We start from the raw sequence: 20,736 nt of genomic DNA, 5'->3' as shown, positions 1-20,736 counted from the left end.
ATAGAAGGAAGGGGGGGGGGGGGGGGGGGGGGGCTGATGAGAGAGATGTATAGACAGTTTTATATAGTTTCAATTTTGTTTGTTTCTTTTTTTTTTTTTTTTTTGTTTAAATTATATGCCCAGACCTCAAGATAAGGACACCCTGTTTGATACAAACTGCAATGGAATTTATGTAAGTACGGCTTGATGGAGTGGTTTATTTATCCATTCATTTCATTATCTCATTCCTTCTCCTCTGACGACCTTCATTTATGGTTTCGATAGCGTTAAATGGTCAGTAGCAATTGCTTGCTACCCTCTGGATAAGACATTAGTCTATTGCAAAGTACTTTCCACCTGACCTAACAATCCCAGTTATCCAATCACTTGAGAGTTGACAGGAAAGGGGTGGGGGGTCAGGAAATAAATCCTGACTTCACCTGGAATCGATCCAGGTCCCTTCATGTGTGAAGCGAGTGCTCAATCAAGATATTGGGACCCCGTCTTCCATTTATGGTTTAGACACTTTCCCTGTTCCAAATCTCCATTTATCCTTTCAAGACAACTTATTTTTTTTAATAGATTGAACGTCCCTTTTACCAATGTGGCACCTGATAACTTAAATCTTACCATAAAAGTATGATGAACCATGTTATCTATTTTTTTCCCGTTGTTTTACTCTCTCCTCACCAGCCATCTTCGCACCCAACTAACACAAAAATAGATTTTTTATCACTCAAACACAATGGCAGTAAAATTCTTGCCATCGAATCTTACAAATTTTTCGTAATTTTACGAATTTCAAATTTCATTGCCATTTTCATTTACTAAATTTTATGGAAAATTACGAATTTTCAATTCTCAGTATTACTTAAATATAATGATGATAATAATAAGAAACTACTACTACTACTACTACTACTACTACTACTACTACTACTACTACTACTACTACTACTACTGCTGCTGCCACTACTGCTAATACTAATTTCCTTGTCATATTACTAAAAATTGACATAAAAATTACTAAATTTGAAGTTTTCAATTTGGCAGGTCTGACATGCTCTACAACACACTGTTCAATTTCTTAAAATTTTATGATGTACAAAAGAAAATTGAATAAGAAAAAGGGTTCGTTGTGTCGTAACGAATGTGACAATTTTCCTATAGTTGGTAAGGAGAGGGTTAATGTCGATAGCAATCCCTGCTTGTTTCTCCTCCCTCCCTTCTACAGATTACCAACCAGGAAACCGAATGACTTTTCATCAAATTTAAGCATTTTGAATTGACAATTCTATAAAATGAAGCTATGTTGTCCTGTGGTATAAAAATTTTTTTTTTTTAAATTGAGCTTTTATATAGCGCAATATCCACTAAAAGTGCTCAAAGCGCTTTACAAGGGGTCCCTGACCAACAGTAACATGCAACATGTAAGACAGACATGACGTCTGTTAGGTGATATTACAACAGAGGCAACGCTGTCAATGGCCAGGTACTCATTTTACACCCGAGTACGGTGAGAGAAAGTGGGTAAAGAGCCTTTTTCAAGGATTCAACTATGCGCCGAGTAAGGCTGAAACCCAGGACCTTCCAATCCGAAAGCGAGTGTCATACCACCAGACCACATAGCCGCGCATGTGGTATGACACTCACTTTCGGGTCTGAAGGTCTTGGGTTCGAGTCTCACTTGGCGCATAGTTGAATCCTTGAAAAAGGCTCTTTACCCACTTTCTCTCACCGTACTTAGGTGTAAAGTGAGTACCTGGCTGTTAACAGTGTTGTCTCTGTCTGAATAAATTGTAATATCGCCTTACAGGCGTCATGTCTCGTTTTACGTGTTGCTGTTGGTCAGGGGCCCTTTGTGAAGCGCTTTGAGCATGTTTTAATAATAATAATAATAATACTAATAATCTTTATTGTCCAAATAGGCAATTATTGTTGAGTTGATATTGCGCTATATAAAACCTCAATTTAAAAAAAAAAAAATTTAATAGGGGTAATAATCAATATGATCATGCATTTTGTGTTAATGCAGATGTTTTCTCTCAAGATCTGTATTTCATCCCAGAAGTATTCAGTATTCAGATTTTTTATTGATTCAAGTCAGTATGCTATAAAACCATCAGTACATTTTCCAAACACCTGCTAACCTGAAAAAAGGAAGTACATCATGTTTTTTTTTTTTTAAAAAAAACTGGAATTAAGTGCTTGGACAGGTGTCGGTCTATGTTTTTGTGTAAACATTTAGTAAATTTAGTAAAAAAAAAAAGCTGATGTTGTCATTCTCTGTGTCAGTTATTTTTGACACAATTTTATGGAAGAGACAAAAAAAAACCACTGAATTGGCAACCCTGTTTATTGCATGCATGTGACAAGTCTGTATTAAAGAAAAGGAAATCTTGTTAAATCTTCTCAAATAAATCATTTATTGATAATTTTCCAGGGAATTGACAAAGAAACAAAGAAGTCCTACGAAGAAGAACTGTGTAGCCACTCTCACCCACGAGGTGTCGCAACTCTGGGAGATTCTATCAGTGCTCATTTCAGCTTCCCCCCCAACTGGATTGACGCTACAAAGATCTCTGTGGTAACATTCCATTTCCAGCGAGTTTGTCTACTATGCACTTCGCATAATTATTTCCATGGTGGTGGTGTTTTTATTTATTATTATTATATTATTATTATTATTATTATTATTATTATTATTATTATTATTATTATTATTATTATTATTATTATTATTATTATTATTTTTATTTTTATTTTTGTTATTATTGTTATTATTATTTTTTCTTTTACTGTCTTTAGTCAGTGCGCATGGCTTTTATACTTGCTTTCTGATAAGGTTAAACCTAAGGAAGAAAGATATTTCAATTCAATCAGAGCTGTAAGCAGGGAGATATAGACAGAATCTTACATAATTTTACAGACCTGCGAACTTGGAATTGGAAAAATTCGTAGTTTTCAGCTGAAATAACACAGTAGATATTTCAACTACCATTAATAATGACCAATTGTGTGTTTAAATACATTAGATATAGCTTCGAACTCCTTTATATATTAGCTCTGGCCCCAAAACTTCGTTTTATTAACTCACTCAACCCTAACACCGTCTATATCCGTAGTTTACCCAGGTTACTTTTACCCCATACCTATTTTTTACATTTTTCTGAGACAAATTATAGGTGTAGTATCAAAGCTAATGTTTTTAGTTTTTACATGTTAATGGTTGTTGAATAAAACTATCTCTGTACATGCTCATTTTTTATACATTTTTTTTTTCAATTTTGAAAAGTAGCAAAACTCTCTAGGGTTGAGTGAGTTAAAGAGGTTTATTGAATTAAAGATCTTTATATAATTGTCAATTAGGACCCAAAAATTCTTATTTCTACGAAATTCCCGTAGTAGTCGTAGTAAGCAGGTCTGCATACAATGACTTTTTAAATGCCTAGAGTATTATTGTAATCCCAATATATAGGCTGCTCTTAATAGATCTCTAATTTACAACAATATTTGAACAATGTTTTACAACAGACTCGTGTCCTATCCAAAAGCCGTCTAGTACTACAGAGACTTGAATAAAATAATCCAGCCTATAGGCCCTTCTTTTTTGTGAGAGATAGATATGAGATAGATAGAGGGATGGGGGAAGGGTTTACACTTTAGTTTCCTGTCAATTTATATATTACCTTTACCGATGTTCCATGTTGGACACGACGTTGGAGATCAGGGTTCGCCAGCTCTCTCTCTCATCAATTTATATATATAGCCTTGTATAGCATGTTTAAATACTTTTATGTTCTCCTGGTCAAAGCTTATGATTACAGCTACTCAACCATGAAACTTTTCACCATAAAAACACAAATTATTCCATGTCAATTATTGTTGAAACAGGCCCAAGACATGAGATGTTGACATAGTTTAATACAGTAGCCACAAAATAAATACAAATTTAACCTCGTCATTTTACTTTGTAGACTTTGATTGCTTGTATTTATTTTTTTTGGCCTGTTTTACTCCAATAATTTTTGTTTAATTATTCACTTATTTATTTATGTATTTATTTATTTATTGATTAATTAATATATTTGCATCATGAACGTTACCCTTTTTTTTTTCTTTTTTTTTTTGTGTTGTGCAAGCATGCTTTTATAAATATATCCCCCCCCCCCCCCCCCCCCCCCCATGTCCGTTTGCTGCTTTGTTTTGCAATTATGCATAAAACACGTTTAGTCTCTTATAAATAGCTCTTTCAAAGAGAAGTTTAAAATAGAATTACGCCGTTGTACAGCTGTGCCAACCAGTAAGATTTTACATAATTTGAGTTGCTTTAAGGTTTTGCTAAAGATATTCTGCATAAAAAGTCAGAGAATTGAAAAGATGATCAACAATACAGGGAAATAGTTGGTAGGTGGAACAAGGCTTGTCTATACCAAGATGTAAATTTTGGTATCAGGACAGCGGGCTTTTCAAAAGAATTTGATAAATCAATTAATTGATAGGTGTATTTATTTAAGGAAATTACATAAATTATTTACAATGGTCTAAGCTGATTGGCATGTCTGCTGTGATGACGTGTTCCATTTTAGATACTGTCAGAAAATGAAAATGAAATATTAATCTGTACATTAACATGTTTAAAGAAATAAATAAAAATGATTATAATAATTATAAAAGAACAAAATACCAAACACGGAGCATTTCGGCTCAAAACCCTTCCTCAGCCAAAAATTTTTTAAAAATCCAATGAAAACATGAATGCATTACTAAAAAACAGAGAAATATCCAGTTCGTCCTCTCTGTATAAAAATCTTGGAATGAAAAGTTTTTATTTTGTTCTTTTTTTGAAGCTGTTCCATGGGTGCCAGTTTTCCGGTTCATGCCGGAATTCCGGTTTCGGTGTTTTGAGTAAAATGACCTGTGAGTATTTCACTATGTATTATATATTGGTTTTAAAATCAAATTAATTTCCTCATTGTGTCAATATGTTTGCTGTGTAATCATTTAATAATGGTATAAAAACGGTGATGAAATAAGAGTAAAGTTTAGGCCGCATTTTCAGTAGGAACATTTTCAGGTTTGGCAAAGTGTCGAGATTTTAGTTTCAGGTTTCAGCACTTCTTCCTGTTGGCACCCATGGCTGTTCTATTCATTTTGTTTATTACTTTTTACAGTCCATAGCTTCTAGCAGCTTAGCATCACATTAACATCTTAATAATGCTTAAATTCAGAAGCAATAGCTGGCTGGTCGGTTGGTATAACTTTTCCTTTCTATATGGACATGATTTATGCTTTGTTATATGCTTGGCTTTTTTTGTGTTTGTTAATTTATATATCTGCATGTTTTATCTCATCAACCATGGGTTTGTAGGAAGCTTTTAAACCTTTACCTCTGGTTATTGAAGATGAATCTGATTGGCCCATGCTTGGTTCATTCACTGGTAAGTTTGGAATTCGTAATTTGATGCAGTGGGAAATTGGGAGATGTTATCTTGAAAAAGCTGACGTTGTCATTCTCTGTGTAAGTTATTTTTGACACAATTTTATGGAAGAGACAAAAAAAAAAAACCACTGAAAACGTTCTACTTTGATGCAAAGCAATATTTGCCGTGTTTAGTTAGTATTGGAGGTCAGATAGCTCAGTTGGTAGAGCACTCGCTTCTCACATAATGAACCGAGATCGATCACGGGTGCAGTCGAGATTTTTTTCTGATCCCCGCTCCAACTAGCAGTAAATGGATAGCTGAATCTGTTAGATTTGGTGGAAAGTACTTTGTGATAGACTAGTGTCCTATCCAAAGGATAGCAAGCATTTGCTATTGTCAATTTCACGCTAAAGAAGCCGGGTTAAACTCCGGCTCCATGTTCCTAATGGCTCTGAAGGACTAATTTGTTTTAACATTTCATGAAATCTTTAAATTTACTGCTATTCAAAGAATTTGATTTTATAAAAAAGAATGCCATAAAATCTTTAAAAATCTTATTATACTGGGGAAACCTTCAAAAATGATCAATCATTTCAAATTCCTGTCTATGATTGCAGGAAGGATTTAGAACAGACAGGGCGTTTCACGTTGTGTTTTGTTTTCAGGTCACGGCACAAACAACTGGACGAGTGTAATTCAAGGCCCCATTGATTCTATTTATAACCGAATGGTTGACAGGAACAGATGCAACCACAGAGACTATCAAAACATTGCTATCAACGGTACAGTTTTTAAAAATTTGATAATATTATATGTACATAATATTGTGATGACAAAAAAGATGGAATTGTATATGGGCAGACACGGATGTAAGCTGTTGTAAATCAAATATGTTGGGTGGGGATCCTGACCTCCCATAGTGGGCAGGGAGGTACATGCTGTGTCTTCTATCCCCCCATACCCGTTTTCTAATTGTTTCCTGTCATTGTCTTGGGATGAGATAACTTAGTTTTGTCCTGACCCTTGCCGGAGTTCCTTGGCTGGGAGGGAAACAGTCAAATGTATGTTATAGTTTTGGGAGATGATTTTTTTCCCCTTGTAAATCATCTCTCTCTTATGCATTGTATTATGTTTAGTTTACATATTATATTATATGATTGTTAACATTTGAGTGTATTCCTCTTAGTTGGGACCTGTGCTTGTGTCTGGATGAGACTTTTAGGTGATCTCAAACTAAGTACTTTGATAGTGTACTCTTGAAATCTACACCTGTTTCCTAATTGAACCAGTTCCCCTTTGTCTCACCTTTTCTTTTGTGCTTTAATTGTAATTCTAGAACTTTTTACTATCCCATTTTTCCTTTTTACTGGCGTTGATATAACCTTAATGTGTTGCAAGCGCTGTAAAACCCTTAAAAACAAACTGTAGAGGTTTTATTTTACAGTACTTGTGGCACTTTTTGATTGGCACAACATGTACAGATCTTCAGGTCTGACACATCCTAACCCCATTATGGGCCTAGTTTAACATTGTTGTAATGGACAGTATTTTGTGTCATTTTTTTTTTTTGTTGAGATTTCCATTACGACAATGAGTCCTCAATGAATTGGGTTATCAGACCTGTAAATAAGTGCACGCCGTTTTTGATTTACATTAACACTTTTTTCTTTAAGATGAATTTTCCTGGGTTTTTCAATAAAAGATGTTATTTATTTATTTATTTTTTTTGTGAGTGTTATTTAAATTTACTTTAAGTTAAAGCTTTAGCTTTGCTCATTTTGCAAAGGAAAATGTTAAAAACTTGTCAATGAGCCTGGTTTAGATTACAGTTGATTGGCCGATTAATAAGACTCGCTACCTTGACCTTTGAGCCCCCCTCTCCCCCACCCACTAATAAAAAAAAGTACAATTTGTCTTTAAGGCAGTTTTGACTGTATTGATGGTAATTTATTCTCTCATTTTTCTTTTTTTTTCTTTACATTTTTTTTTTAGTTTATGTATTTTTTTCAAGGGTTTCCAATTACTTGATTTTAACCTTTTCTTTTGAGATTGTTTTCAACAGTTTTATTTATATTTTACAGGGGAAGATTCTTTTAATGTGCACGAAGTTATGAAAACGTAAGTATCTGTGTGGCATCTTTATATGATTTTGTATTTGATAAAAGTTATTATATAATTACTGCTTATTTTTGTCTGGCTGAGAATATCGAAATTCTGACTGTCACCACGTCTTTTGATAGCCGCCTTCACCATTTCTTTTTTTTCTTTTTTTTTTTAATATTTAAATTAAAAATGTAGAAAAAAAAAATAATCAAGAAACTTCTATGTAATTTGTAATTTGTTTTTTTTTGTTTTGTTTTTTTTTTTTTGTTTTTTTCATGGTCTATTTTCTTTTCTTTTTTTTTTTTAGGATAAAATATAAACAACAATGCAAAATCACAACAAAATAAAAAGGAATAAATTTCAACAATGCTTACACGAGAAAACAATGTATTTCTACAATACTTAAGCCATCTTGTACACTTTCAAAGGATGGTGGTCAATGCCGCATAAAGCACTGTGCATAATGCATTCATAATTAAATTAACAGGAAAATATAGGAACCCCTCAATCGACCTCAGTCAATTCAAATGACATTATTTTGATTTTCCTTCTAGATTGTCGAGAAATCAAAAATCAGATCGTCCTCTTTTGCTGTTCATTGTTTTGGTTGGAAATGATGTTTGTCAGGGGTAAGTGGCTTATATTTGTCTTTTATTCTGTATTTCTCTCTCTCTCTCTTCCCCCTCCCCCGAGTGCGAGCGTACTTTTGATTTACAGGAGGTTCCTTAAATTAAAGCAATACCCTCTTAAAATTCCCAATGACAATTGAGCTTATTTTACAACAAAAAAAACAAACTCGAACGTTATCTCACCTCTCTGACTGAAAAAAAAAAAAAAAAGAAAGAAAGAATTCTATGTCATGAGAGAAATTTCTAAATTCACACACACGCCTTGACTTTTGAAATAGGCCGCTAAATTAATATATGTTGATATCTGTGCTTTTGATTTGTGATTTGTGATTCCAATGTTTAAAAAAATTTTCTCTCGATAGCAAATTGACTTACACAGCAATTTCCCCCCCCCCCTGTTTTATATAAAATATTTTCATTCAATTAAAAAAGAATAAATCTCAAATGCGTTGTTGTTTCAACGGCATGACTTTTTGCAATTAAAGAGATTAGAAATTGAGTTTGTCACCTTTCTAATGAATTTGAAAACCTCTTTCTATCGTATGACAGAATTTGGACCAGGTAAGTGATTATGGCACTTCTGCATGCTCGATGTTGTACATTTTCTATTGAAACAAAATGGATGTTGTCTTAGCAACTGTAAGGTTTCCTATTTTAGAGTCTGTATCCTGACTCGAAAGAATGATAATGATATTGTTGTTGCTGATGATGATGATAATAATAAATCAACTTACCCCTTACCTCACGGGATCAGTGTTGAACATTTTCCATATGGTAATGATATTGTTGTTGCTGATGATGATGATGATGATGATGATGATGATGATGATAATAATGAATCAACTTACCCACTTACCTCACAGGATCAATGTTGAACATTTTCCATATGGTAATGATGTTGTTGTTGTTGTTGCTGATGATGATGATGATGATGATGATAATAATGAATCAACTTACCCACTTACCTCACGGGATCAATGTTGAACATTTCCATATGGTAATGATATTGTTGTTGTTGTTGCTGATGATGATGATGATGATGATGATGATGATGATAATAATGAATCAACTTACCCACTTACCTCACGGGATCAATGTTGAACATTTTCCATTATAAGAAAATTTATCTCACATTAGAAATTGGAATAAAGGTTTCTCATGACTTAACCCTGATTCAGGAAGTGTGAGGAAGACTGATGATGATGAAGAAGAATTCACACTCACTTGATAAATTATCTGAACAAATTTGTATGAAACAGTGCCATTAAAGCAAGAAAGAAATATACAAGAAAAAAAATCATCCCAAAAAATCAGTCTTCCTTGCCTGGGGATCGAACCGCAGACCTCCTGATTACCAGTCAGATGTGTTACCAAGAGGTAATCAAACGCCTGAGGTTCGATCCCTAGTCGAGGCCGACTGATGTTTTGGGATGTTTTTTTTTTCATTTGTATTTTTCTTCCTTGCTTTGTCTGGCACCGTTTCATACACACTTGTTGAGATCTTTATCTTACACCGGTGCCTGCCCCCCTTTTTTTCATAATTTGATTGTTACTAATTTATCATGCATGCTTGATGTTGTTCATTGTTCATTTAAAAGAAAATCGAAGGTGTCTTTCCAAATAAAGTAGTGGTCACTAATTGGACAGTCTTTGTCCTATTTCATGTGGATTGTTCATTTAAAATAAAATTGAAGGTGTCTTTCCAAATAAAGTAGTGGTCACTAATTGGATAGTCTTTGCCCTATTTCACGTGGATTGTTCATCTAAAAGAAAATTGATGGTGTCTTTCCAAATAAAGTAGTGGTCACTAATTGAATAGCCTTTGCCCTATTTCATGTGGATTGTTCATCTAAAAGAAAATTGATGTGTCTCTCCAAATAAAGTAGTGGTCACTAGTTGGATAGTCTTTGCCCTATTTCATGTGGATTGTTCATCTACAAGAAAATTGATGGTGTCTCTCCAAATAAAGTAGTGGTCACTAGTTGGATAGTCTTTGCCAATTTCATGTGGATTGTTCATTTAAAATAAAATTGATGGTGTCTTTCCAAATAAAGTAATGGTCTCTAATTGGATAGTCTTTGCCCTATTTCATGTGGATTGTTCATTTAAAAGAACATTGATGGTGTCTTTCCAAATAAAGTAATGGTCACTAGTGGATAGTCTTTGCTCTATTTCATGTGGATTATTCATCTAAAATAAAATTGATGGTGTCTTTCCAAGTAAAGTAGTGGTCACTAATTGGACAGTCTTTGCCCTATTTCATGTGGATTGTTCATTTAAAATAAAATTGATGGTGTCTTTCCAAGTAAAGTAGTGGTCTCTAATTGGACAGTCTTTGCCCTATTTCATGTGGATTGTTCATTTAAAATAAAATTGATGGTGTCTTTCCAAGTAAAGTAATGGTCTCTAATTGGACAGTCTTTGCCCTATTCATGTGGATTGTTCATTAAAAGAAAATTGATGGTGTCTTTCCAATAAAGTAGTGGTCACTAATTGGACAGTCTTTGCCCTATTTCATGTGGATTGTTCATTTAAAATAAAATTGATGGTGTCTTTCCAAATAAAGTAATGGTCTCTAATTGGATAGTCTTTACCCTATTTCATGGTGGAAATAATAATAATAATAATAATATATCTTTATTGTCCCCAAAAAAGTGGCAATTTGTCATTTGGTTACACATTTATAACAATACAATATTGACATAGACACACTCACACAAGATGCACACTAGTAACATAGTAGTCATCGTAATATAAAAATAACTTTAGCTGGAGCTTTTATACAGCGCAATATCTACTTAACTTTCTCAAAGCGCTTTACAAAAGGTCCCTGACTCACATCAACACATTACGTTTAGAAGGAGACATGACACCTGTTAGACGATATGACATTTTTTTCTGACAGAGACAAATCTGTTAATGGCCAGGGTACTCATTTAACACCTGAGTACGTTGAGAGAATTTTTATCATTCAACTATGTGCTGAGCGAGGCTTGAGCCCAGGATCTTCCAAACTGAAAGCTAGTGACATACCACAAGACCACATAGCCGCATTAAATTATCGTGCATGCTTGCTGTTGTTCATTGTTCATTTAAAAAAAAAATGTTTGCTTTACAAATTAAGTAATGGTCACTAATGGAGTCTGTCATTTTTTATTCTTTTTTTCTATTAAAGTAAATTCATTAAAATAAAACTACATTAAATTTGAGATTTTTGTTGTGCCATTTTCCTTAAATGAAAATGCTCAATTGCAACTTGAACTTTTAAGGAAAATATGAAGTTAAATAAGAAGCTAACACATTAAGGACTACAGGACAATAAACACAGTTGTATTTTCTTTATTTTGCATTGGCTGTGGTTAAGTACAATGAATTATACATGCATTTGCATACACAGTGAGCATATCTAAATAACAGTTAAGTATTGTCCTAAAGAGCTCTGTTTTTGATTCTGTTTGGGAAGAATCAAAAGATTTTTTTCCTTGTGTCTTCTAACTTGACAAGTTCTATTTCACTGAGTCTCGTCTAATACCTAAAATTTTTTAGAGCAAGTTTTTATTTTTTCACCTGTCTTCCTACAGTACTCATACAGAATTATCATCTTATCTTTAAAAAAACAAAACAAAACAAACTCCCAATCAATTCGTTATGTTATTGAATAGTGCTGAATTTATGCCACTAATTTATATCAAAAAGAATGTCATATGTGAGGATAAAATTGACCTTCTAGATTTTGTGCTCCTTAAACAGCAAGATCATCTAAATTGGTTTAAGATATAAATCAACAGTGATGAGATTTGACACATTATTTCTAGAAATAAATCTGTATCAAATGCGAGCTGTCAGAGGACCCTCTCTAGCTTTCAAGTCAATTCATTGTTGATGCTCCCCCCCCCCCCCCCAGCAAGGCAGTGTCTTGGTATTTGTATGATTTTGCATGTATTATGTATTATGGTGTGATTTATTTTCCTTGTAAATCATCTCCCTGTTAGATGTCTTATGTTTTATGTGCTGAACTATACTTTGTATGTATTAGATACTAATGATAATGCAAATAGATGGATTTCTGCTTTCGACTAAGATCCAGGTGAGGCCATACATTTTGTCTCACACTAGGTTCAAAGGTAAATTTCACTACCATCTACTCCTATTCTCCTTTTCATCAATTCAAGGTCTTTTGTCTTACTTTTCCTAGAAATTAGAAGACTCATATGTGCTGAAAATTTTGTTAGAACTCTAAAAGCAATCCAAATCAAACAATCCTTTTTAAAAAAAAATATTACCTTTGTCTTCCCACTTGTCAGAAAAACCCAGGATTTGAGTGCCATGACAACCCCCAAACAAATGCACGAAAACACTCTGATCACTTTGGACTATCTGGTAAGGATCCACATCTGTTCAGAAAAATAGTAATTTGTTACAGTGAATGACATAATCAGTCAAATGGTGAAAAGGTTTGAACTGAGATGTTGCCAAGTTTAGTTAGAAGGTCAATTTATTATCAAAAATGATTTCTTGTCATAAATTATTAAATCAACCCTTTTGTACATCTTCGGGAAATATCAAAGATTAATTTCACTTCTAAATATTTTTTACAGCTAGAGTCAAGTTGAAAAAGTATGAAATTTGAGATAAGTTGATTGATACCGTTCGATACATCTGACCATAATTTCATGAAAAATAAAGATTAAAATGCTCTGGGGAACACATTCTTTCAGAAAATGCAAAACAATGCAAATCCAAAATTTTCACTTTCCGACTGATTGTGTCGTGCACTGACACATTTTAGCTTTAGCAGAAGCACATCAGCATCTTTACTCTGATAAAACTGATTGGAAAGAAAAATTTGGTACCAGAGGACAGATTGCATATTCAGGATCTGGAACAGATTATTAACCTAAAAAAAAAATAGTCCACCTCAGAAATTAGGCCCGTGGAGCAGGGGTTAATACAGTTTTTTAAAGCATGAATCGGACAATTACAATTGCTTGCTCCCCTTTAGAAAGGACACTATTCTATCACAAATTACCGTCCACCATATCTGACAGACTCAGCTACACAATTGCTGGGGGGGTCGGAAAAAATCTCGACTTCACCCTCAATCAATCTCGGTCCCTTTGCATGTGAAGCGAGTGCTCTACCAACTGAGCTATTGGGACCACTTTGTTGACTTATATACAATGACTTTTTCCATTTGAGAGCTACTACCTGTATGCTTTTTCACCAGGTTTGGATTTTTGAAGTTAAATTTTTAATGAAAATTGGTGAAATTTCCAAAGTGACAATTAGAAATCATGCATTTTGGATTGATACAGGTCTTTTTCACCAAAATTAGAATTTTTTTTTATCAAATGAAGTGCAGATTTTTTATTGGCTGTTCATTTTAGTAGAATATCATTTCATTTCCAATTTTTTATTTTTTCAAAGAAAGCGCTCTTCATTAAAAAAATGTATTTCTTCATTTTCGATTATATTTAATTTTTCAAGGAAAATCGTCTGCCCAAAGGTAGCTCTGTAGTGATTCTCGGTTTGGCTGATGGACGTCCTCTCTATGAGACCATGGCAGAACGAATTCATCCCATTGCCAACTTCTGGGGAGGCTTCACCTACAGCCAATTCTACGACTATCTCAACTGTATGGAGGTAAATTTGGCCTGCAATGTTATTGACATATTGATGTCATTATTATTGATACTTTTTTTCTTTTTTTTTTTCTCTCCACTCTTGACTGATAGCACTAGAAGAAATGAACATTGTACTTATTAAAAAAAAAAATTATGTTAAATTTGATCAGATGATATTTTTGCATGTAGTTAATCTGACCATCTATGATAAAAAAATCAAGGCAGTGTGAAGTGTTTTTATAATTTGCTTTTCTTTCTTTTAAAATACACACACATAGATTTTAAGACTGGATTCAAATTTTTTTAATGCTCTTAATTCTTATGGAAACATTTTGGGTCTTTAGTTGGATTTTAAAGTCAGGTGATTAGGTAAACAAAATTTGAGCAGTTGAGCTAATGTCTAGATTGAATTTCTTATCTAGATTTTATTTCTTTTTCAAATCAAAATTTCTTTAATTATTTGTGATGTTTTGAGTTAAGTCTAAACAATGATGCCTGAGATGCATAAAATAGATAATATATATTATTATGGTCCCATATTATTTATTATTGCTGTTACTGCCCAGAGAGGTTTTAAAAAATGCACTCCTAATTGTCTATTGATGAAACAAAATTCACGTCACTCAGTTCTTTGGTATTGTTTTTAGCCAGCCCGTTTCATGACTAGTTCTCACTAAATTCTATCAATCAGACTATAAACATTTAAGGTTACACACATGTTTTCCGTTTTGTGTGTTGGAACATTGATGATACTTTTCTGCGGATCCGCGGAAAACGCGTTTTCTTCCTTTCTCGGTTTTCCTCTAGATCTCGATCGCGGATATTCCTTCATTTCCTCTTTACTTTTTTTATATAATAAATCTTTAAAAACCTCTTTTGGGCCCCACCTAGAAAGAGGCCAAACACACTAGTACTCTTCAAGTACTCAAAGAAGTCATCCTGCCTACTTTCCTGTGGTGCAAGAATATTCTAGGTGAGTTTTCCGTTTTTCCGAGACTTTTCTCCTTTTGACTTTTGTGAGTATCATCACTGTGGAACATTATTTCCGGTTGGCGAATGTTGTGGGCTTTTTGGCTAAATGCACAGCATCAATTGAAGTGAGTCAACTCTCGTGATTTGGACATTATAATACCTGACTACGGCTGTAGTTGGGGGGTGAAGTGGTTGGGTGGTTAAGACATTGCATTGTGGCTTGGAAGGTCCTGGATTCAAGTTTCCCTTCAGGCACTTTTGTCTTGTCCCCTTGGCATTGGGCCGGATTGTTAATCCTCAATATTCTCACTTTGGACAACATGGGTGATTCCTGTTGACATCAGACTTCTTGTTTGATAGATTGTCTTTATTCCTTCATCGAATGTCTAGGCAATGGCATCTTTCAATGCTGTGCGAAAAGAAGGGCGTAATGTACGTATAATGCCTATAGGTCATGCTGGAGTCGGCACGATTTAGATGCTAGAAACTGAATTAATAATTGTAAACAATGTGGGACTTGCATTATGTTTGTTTCCTTGAGGAGAGTGGTTATAGTTTTATTTTTAAAAAAGTAGGATTAACAAAAATTCGTATTTCTCATTATTTTAATTTCCATGTTGCTTTATCAACATCTGGTCCACAGCAGCATAAAACTGGTTTGAGGCCATGGGTTATGAGTCACATTTAATGGGGATGATCTGTATTACATTTTCATGTGCTTAAGTCATTGGTCACAATATAAAGTGTGCTCAAAATGACCCGCATAGTAAAAAATAGTTCACAGTTTTCGAAATATCTAAAATCACAATAGGGCATTTTGTTCAGCTTTACTTATGGGTTTGTTTTACGACTGTCATAAAAACAAAGCAGCGTGTTTACATTTATGAAGAAACATCCAATCGCTGGACAGCAACAAATCATGTGATCGATGACTCGATTGACCGCAAACCTAGATATAGATCGCTCAGATTACAATTTTTTTTCCCCCACTTTTTTACTGCTTGTTTTAATGATAATGATAATAAATTCTCAATATGTTGTTTTATATTAAAACTGTATTGTTTTCTTTATGTGATGTATTTTCAGGCCTCTCCCTGTCCTGCTTGGCTAAATTCCAATGCCACTGCCAGGAACGCTGCAGCCAAGGTACTGAAATTTTTAGTTTGAAGTTTTGTAAATAGAACTAAAAGCCATAGTGGCCAACTTTCCTGATATTTTGGGACTCCCAATTTAGCAATCTGGAGAAATTTTTAAAACGAAGAAAATTAATTGGAGAGCTAGTGCAAGTGTACAGAGCCATCTTTTCTGAATGAAATACAGTTAAAATTTTTTAAGGTAGCTTGGAATAGTTTGCCTGATGGAATCGTGAGAGCAAAAAGTTTGATTCTGTTTAAAAATAGACTTGACAAATAATGGAAGGAACAAGAAATACTATTTGACTTCAAACACAAAAATCAACACTGGCCATATGAGGACCTGGCCTGATGAAGAACAATTGGGAGTCCAGCGAATAGGATCTATTAGAACCTGTTCTGGAAATCATCGCTAAATAAATAAAATATCTGGAATTAGGGACAAAGTGACAGGTATTCCAGTTATCTGTTGTTGAAGAAAAAGAGAAATTAGGGAGCAGGCAGTGGTATAAGATAAATATCTGAACAAATGTGTCTGAAGTGTTACCAGACAAAGTAAAAAAGAAAAATTCAAGAAAAAAAAAATATCCAAAAATATCAGCCCTCCTCGACTGAGTTGATGACATTTTTATTTCTTGTATTTTTCTTTCTGACTTAGTTTGGCACTGTTTCAGACACGCTTGTTCAGATTTTTGAAGAAAAAGGAAACATTTTTAAAGACTTTTTTCTTTTGCTAATATCTTGAAAAGTCAATGCGACACCTGACACCTTCAATCAGAACATCCAAAGCCAAACATTTCAGTCAGACGATCTTCAGTCTAAATATAGCTGTTGGACTCAGAATTGGAAGTGTGTTAAAATTAATTGGCATTATATCAATGTTAATGCATTATAATGTGAGAACACATGCAGAGAGGGTAGAAAAATGCGGTATTGTTTTAGAAGTCTAGAGCTCTTTGTATGTGGAATAGGAGGTATAAATTATTACTACTATTATTGAATTATTATTATTATTATTATTATTATTATTATTATTATTATTATTATTATTATTATTATTATTATTATTATTATTATTATTATTATTAATGTTATTATTAATGTTATTGTTCTTGTTATTATCTAGGTTTATTTTATGCTACATTAGTTATATTGTGTATTTGTAATTTGCATTCGGCAGGTCTGCTGTTAGTCAGAAAGAACTTTGTATGTTATGGCTCTTTTTTTTTCTTGTTTTTTTTTGTTTCACCTGTTAAACCATGATTTTCAATTCCTACCCCCGACTTTCTCATTCATAGCGTGTCCAAGAGCTCAATCTGACATTGAAGAAGTTGTCTGAGAAAAGGAAGAACCATTACTCCAACTTCAACCTGTACTTTCTGGACGATCCACTGGATGCTGGTAAAGATTATGTCTATTTGTAAAGCGCTTTGAGCATGTTTAGTGGATATTGCGCTTATATAAAAGCTCAATTTTAAAAAAAAAAATTGTCACTAGATAAAAAATTAATTTCCTTTCTGATTGGACTCCACTATCAGTGGTGCAACCTTACATAAAAAACACATCAACAGGAATCATCCATGTTGTCCAAAGTGAGCTAATTGGTGGGGAATAGATATTCTGAAACATAACGCGTATATACCTGGGGTAAACGCGAAACATTACACGATTTGCTGAATTAAACTTGGCTTGGGGTTTCTTTTTGAAAAAAAGTGGACATAGAAGTTTTGAAATATGATGATGATGATGATGAGGTACATAGCTCTTTTGTACTTAATACTGTCCAATTTGCATCTTTGTGGTCTTTTTTTTTTGTATGGCTCTAGTCTTTGGATATGTATGTCAATGGTTCGAATCCTGCTCTGTTTTGTGCCAAGTTGGCTCCTTGGAACAGACTCTTTACTCACATTCTCTCAGCGTGCTCAGGTGTAGAATAAAGATAAGAAATAAAGATTTTAATTGAATTGTAGACTTCAATTTATTAGACGAAGACATGCTGTGAACATTTTGGGTTTCCCCTTTATCAACAAAACACGATGAATGAAACACTTAGGACGAATGAGGTGTCGAATGAAGACCTGACTATTAACAGCATTGTCTCTATGTCGAAAAAAAAATGTAATGTCTCTTCCTACATGTTAAGTGTTGCTGTTGGCTTTGGACCCCTTCTAAAGTGCTTTGAGCACTTTTAGTGGATATTGCGCTATATAAATACTCAAAGTTAAGTTAAGCTAAATTGACTTTAGTTCAGGTGCAGTTGTACTAATGACAGTTAACTAAATGGTTGTGTTTTTGTTTTTTAATTTTTAAATTTTCAGTTTTGGATGATTGGAAGAAAGCAGGACGTAAAGTTTGGGAGCTTGTGGAACCATCTGACGGTTTCCACAGCAATCAAGTGAGTCACAACATGACTTTGTTTTTTTTTTTTCACTGTACAAAAATGAATATAACAATAGAAAACTGGCATCAACGATGTGTGACTAGATAGCTCAGTTGGTTGTATGGCCGCTCATGGCCGATCTCTGTCTCTCCCGGCCAGGAGGAGGGTGTCATGTCAATTGAATCCTGAGTTTGGCATTGACCCAGTGACTTTTTCAGGGGACAGCGTGGCTCAGCGGTACGGTCTTTGCTTCGTAGCTGAAAGGTACCGAGTTCGATCACCTGCCGCTGCGCTGTGTGGCCTTGAGCAAGTCACCTCGTCCTAGCTCAATTTGCAGCGCTGCATTGCATTGCAGCTGACGCCTGGGTTATTCCAGTCTTCCCTTCGAATAGACCCTAGAGACACATTTTCCCTATGGGATGAATGAATAAAGGGAATTTTTTATTTCTTAGAAAATTTATTTATTTTATGCTCTGTTTTCATCTGGCACTTCTCCATACCCTATTTTACTCATCATTGTTGATACAAGTGCCCGCTCCACAATTTTTTTGAATTAATGAGAAACAAGATTTAAGTTATATTCATAGGGGGTTCAGGCTATGCCCAAATTATATTTTGCTTCAATTTTTCGGTTACTGGAATAAAAATTCCTCATTCCTCTTGGTACCTTTTCATCATTTCTCTCTAAAACTTTGATTTTCTTTCCACACGATGTAGAAGGTAATGAAGCTGACACGCTGGGAGGGGTTCCTGACCTTTCATAGTGGGCAGGGGGGTACATACTGTGTCTTCTATCCCCTTATATCTGTTTTCCAACATGCTTTCTGTCTTTGTCTTGGAATTAGATTACTTGGTTTTGTCCTGGCCCTGGCGGAGTCCTCGCTGGGAGGGAAACAGTCAAATGCATAGTTATTGTTTTGGGATGTGATTTTTTTTTTTCCTTGTAAATCATCTCTCTGTTATGTATTATTATGTTTGTTATTTTGAATGTATAATGTAAGCATTTGAGTGTGTTCCTCTTTGTTGGATTTTGTGTTTGTGTGGATGAGACTTATAGGTGATCTCAAACTAAGTACATTGGTGGTTTGCTCTTGGAATCTACCTCTGATCCCTATTTGTTCCCAGTTCCCCTATGTCTTACTTTTTCTTGGGTGCTTTAATTGTAATTCTAGAACTTTTTACTATCCCATTTTCTTCCTTTTTACTGGCGCTGATATAACCTAAATATGTTGCAAGTGTCGTAAAAACCTTTAAAAACAAACAAAACTAGCTGACATGCATCTTGCTCAAAATTACACTTTTTGGGTCTAATATATGCGTTTACACATTTCACTAAATTATTTACTTTTTTTCTGTGCGGCTATGAGGTCTAGTGGTATGACACTCACTTTCGATCGAAAGGTCGTGGCTTCCAGCCTCACTCAGTGCATAGTCCTTGGAAAAGGCTCTTTACTCACATTCTCTCACCGTACTCAGGTGTAAAATGACTACCTGGCCGTTAACAGAATTGTAATATCTCCTGCCATGTCTCGTTTTACATGTTACGTGTTACTGTTGGTCAGGGACCCTTTGTAAATCGCTTTGAGCAGTGATATTGTGCTATATAAAAGATTCAATTTTTTCCATGATTAGTTTTATTTATTTGAAATTAGCAACAAAAAAAAAAAGGAATTAGTGGAAAAGTTGATTGATGAAATTTTCATTCACCAAGTAACCTTGACCCTGCATTACGTGTCTAGGTAGCTTCATTTGATATCCAATCCATAGCCGAGCAATTCTTTATATTTGGTTTGATATTTGAGTAATTAAGATAAACATGTGTATAAGATATTAGATAATAATTATTTATATGAGATATTACTATTTACTTGTACATGTACTTAACATACATGCCGAATCTTACGAATTTTTCGTAATTTTATGAATTTTAGACAAATTCCATGGCCAAATACTAAATTTTATGGAAAATTACGAATTTTTAATTCTTAGTAATGCTTAACAATAATAATAATAATAATAATAATAATAATAATAATAATAATAATAATAATAATAATAATAATAATAATAATAATAATAATAATAATATTGATAAGAAGAAGAAGAAGAAGTACTACTATACTACTACTACTACTACTACTACTACTACTACTACTACTACTACTACTACTACTACTACTACTACTACTACTATAATAATGATAATAATAATAATATTGTGGTTGTTCGTACACAATTTCAGAAATTACGAATTTCCTTGTCAAATTACTAAAAATTGATTTAAAAATTACTAAATTTGAAGTTTTCAATTTGACATGTCTGACTCAGGTATGTTGAAAGTAGTGTTCATTTTAAAATTTTTTATCAATTTACTTTCTCCAGCTGGGTCAAGCTCTGACAGCCAAAGCCATCTGGGAGGCTCTGGAGGCCAATCACCCGGAGGTCCTAGGACCTGTCAACCCTTACAACGAAGTCATCCAAAAATTGTTT

General features: G+C 33.9%; 1 protein-coding gene across 1 annotated transcript in view; it reads left to right on the top strand.

Moving 5' to 3' along the window:
• The window catches only part of LOC144977449 (acyloxyacyl hydrolase-like), a 39,521-nt gene that overhangs the window by 18,678 nt on the left and 107 nt on the right, over positions 1-20,736 (top strand). The window contains exons 9-20 of the mRNA XM_078922685.1: positions 124-172; positions 2,423-2,566; positions 5,351-5,420; positions 6,071-6,187; positions 7,487-7,523; positions 8,063-8,137; positions 12,442-12,517; positions 13,625-13,780; positions 15,820-15,879; positions 17,165-17,267; positions 18,185-18,261; positions 20,629-20,736. The exon at positions 20,629-20,736 is cut by the window's right edge and continues 107 nt beyond it. Coding sequence (XP_078778811.1) covers positions 124-172; positions 2,423-2,566; positions 5,351-5,420; positions 6,071-6,187; positions 7,487-7,523; positions 8,063-8,137; positions 12,442-12,517; positions 13,625-13,780; positions 15,820-15,879; positions 17,165-17,267; positions 18,185-18,261; positions 20,629-20,736 — 1,072 coding nt within the window. The remainder of the gene's footprint in view (positions 1-123; positions 173-2,422; positions 2,567-5,350; positions 5,421-6,070; positions 6,188-7,486; positions 7,524-8,062; positions 8,138-12,441; positions 12,518-13,624; positions 13,781-15,819; positions 15,880-17,164; positions 17,268-18,184; positions 18,262-20,628) is intronic.

Source organism: Berghia stephanieae, chromosome 7 (assembly GCF_034508935.2).
Source record: "Berghia stephanieae isolate SIO BIC M18660-M18661 chromosome 7, UCSD_Bste_1.3, whole genome shotgun sequence".
Lineage (NCBI taxonomy): Eukaryota > Metazoa > Mollusca > Gastropoda > Nudibranchia > Aeolidiidae > Berghia > Berghia stephanieae.
This window is presented reverse-complemented; position numbering and strand designations above follow the sequence as displayed.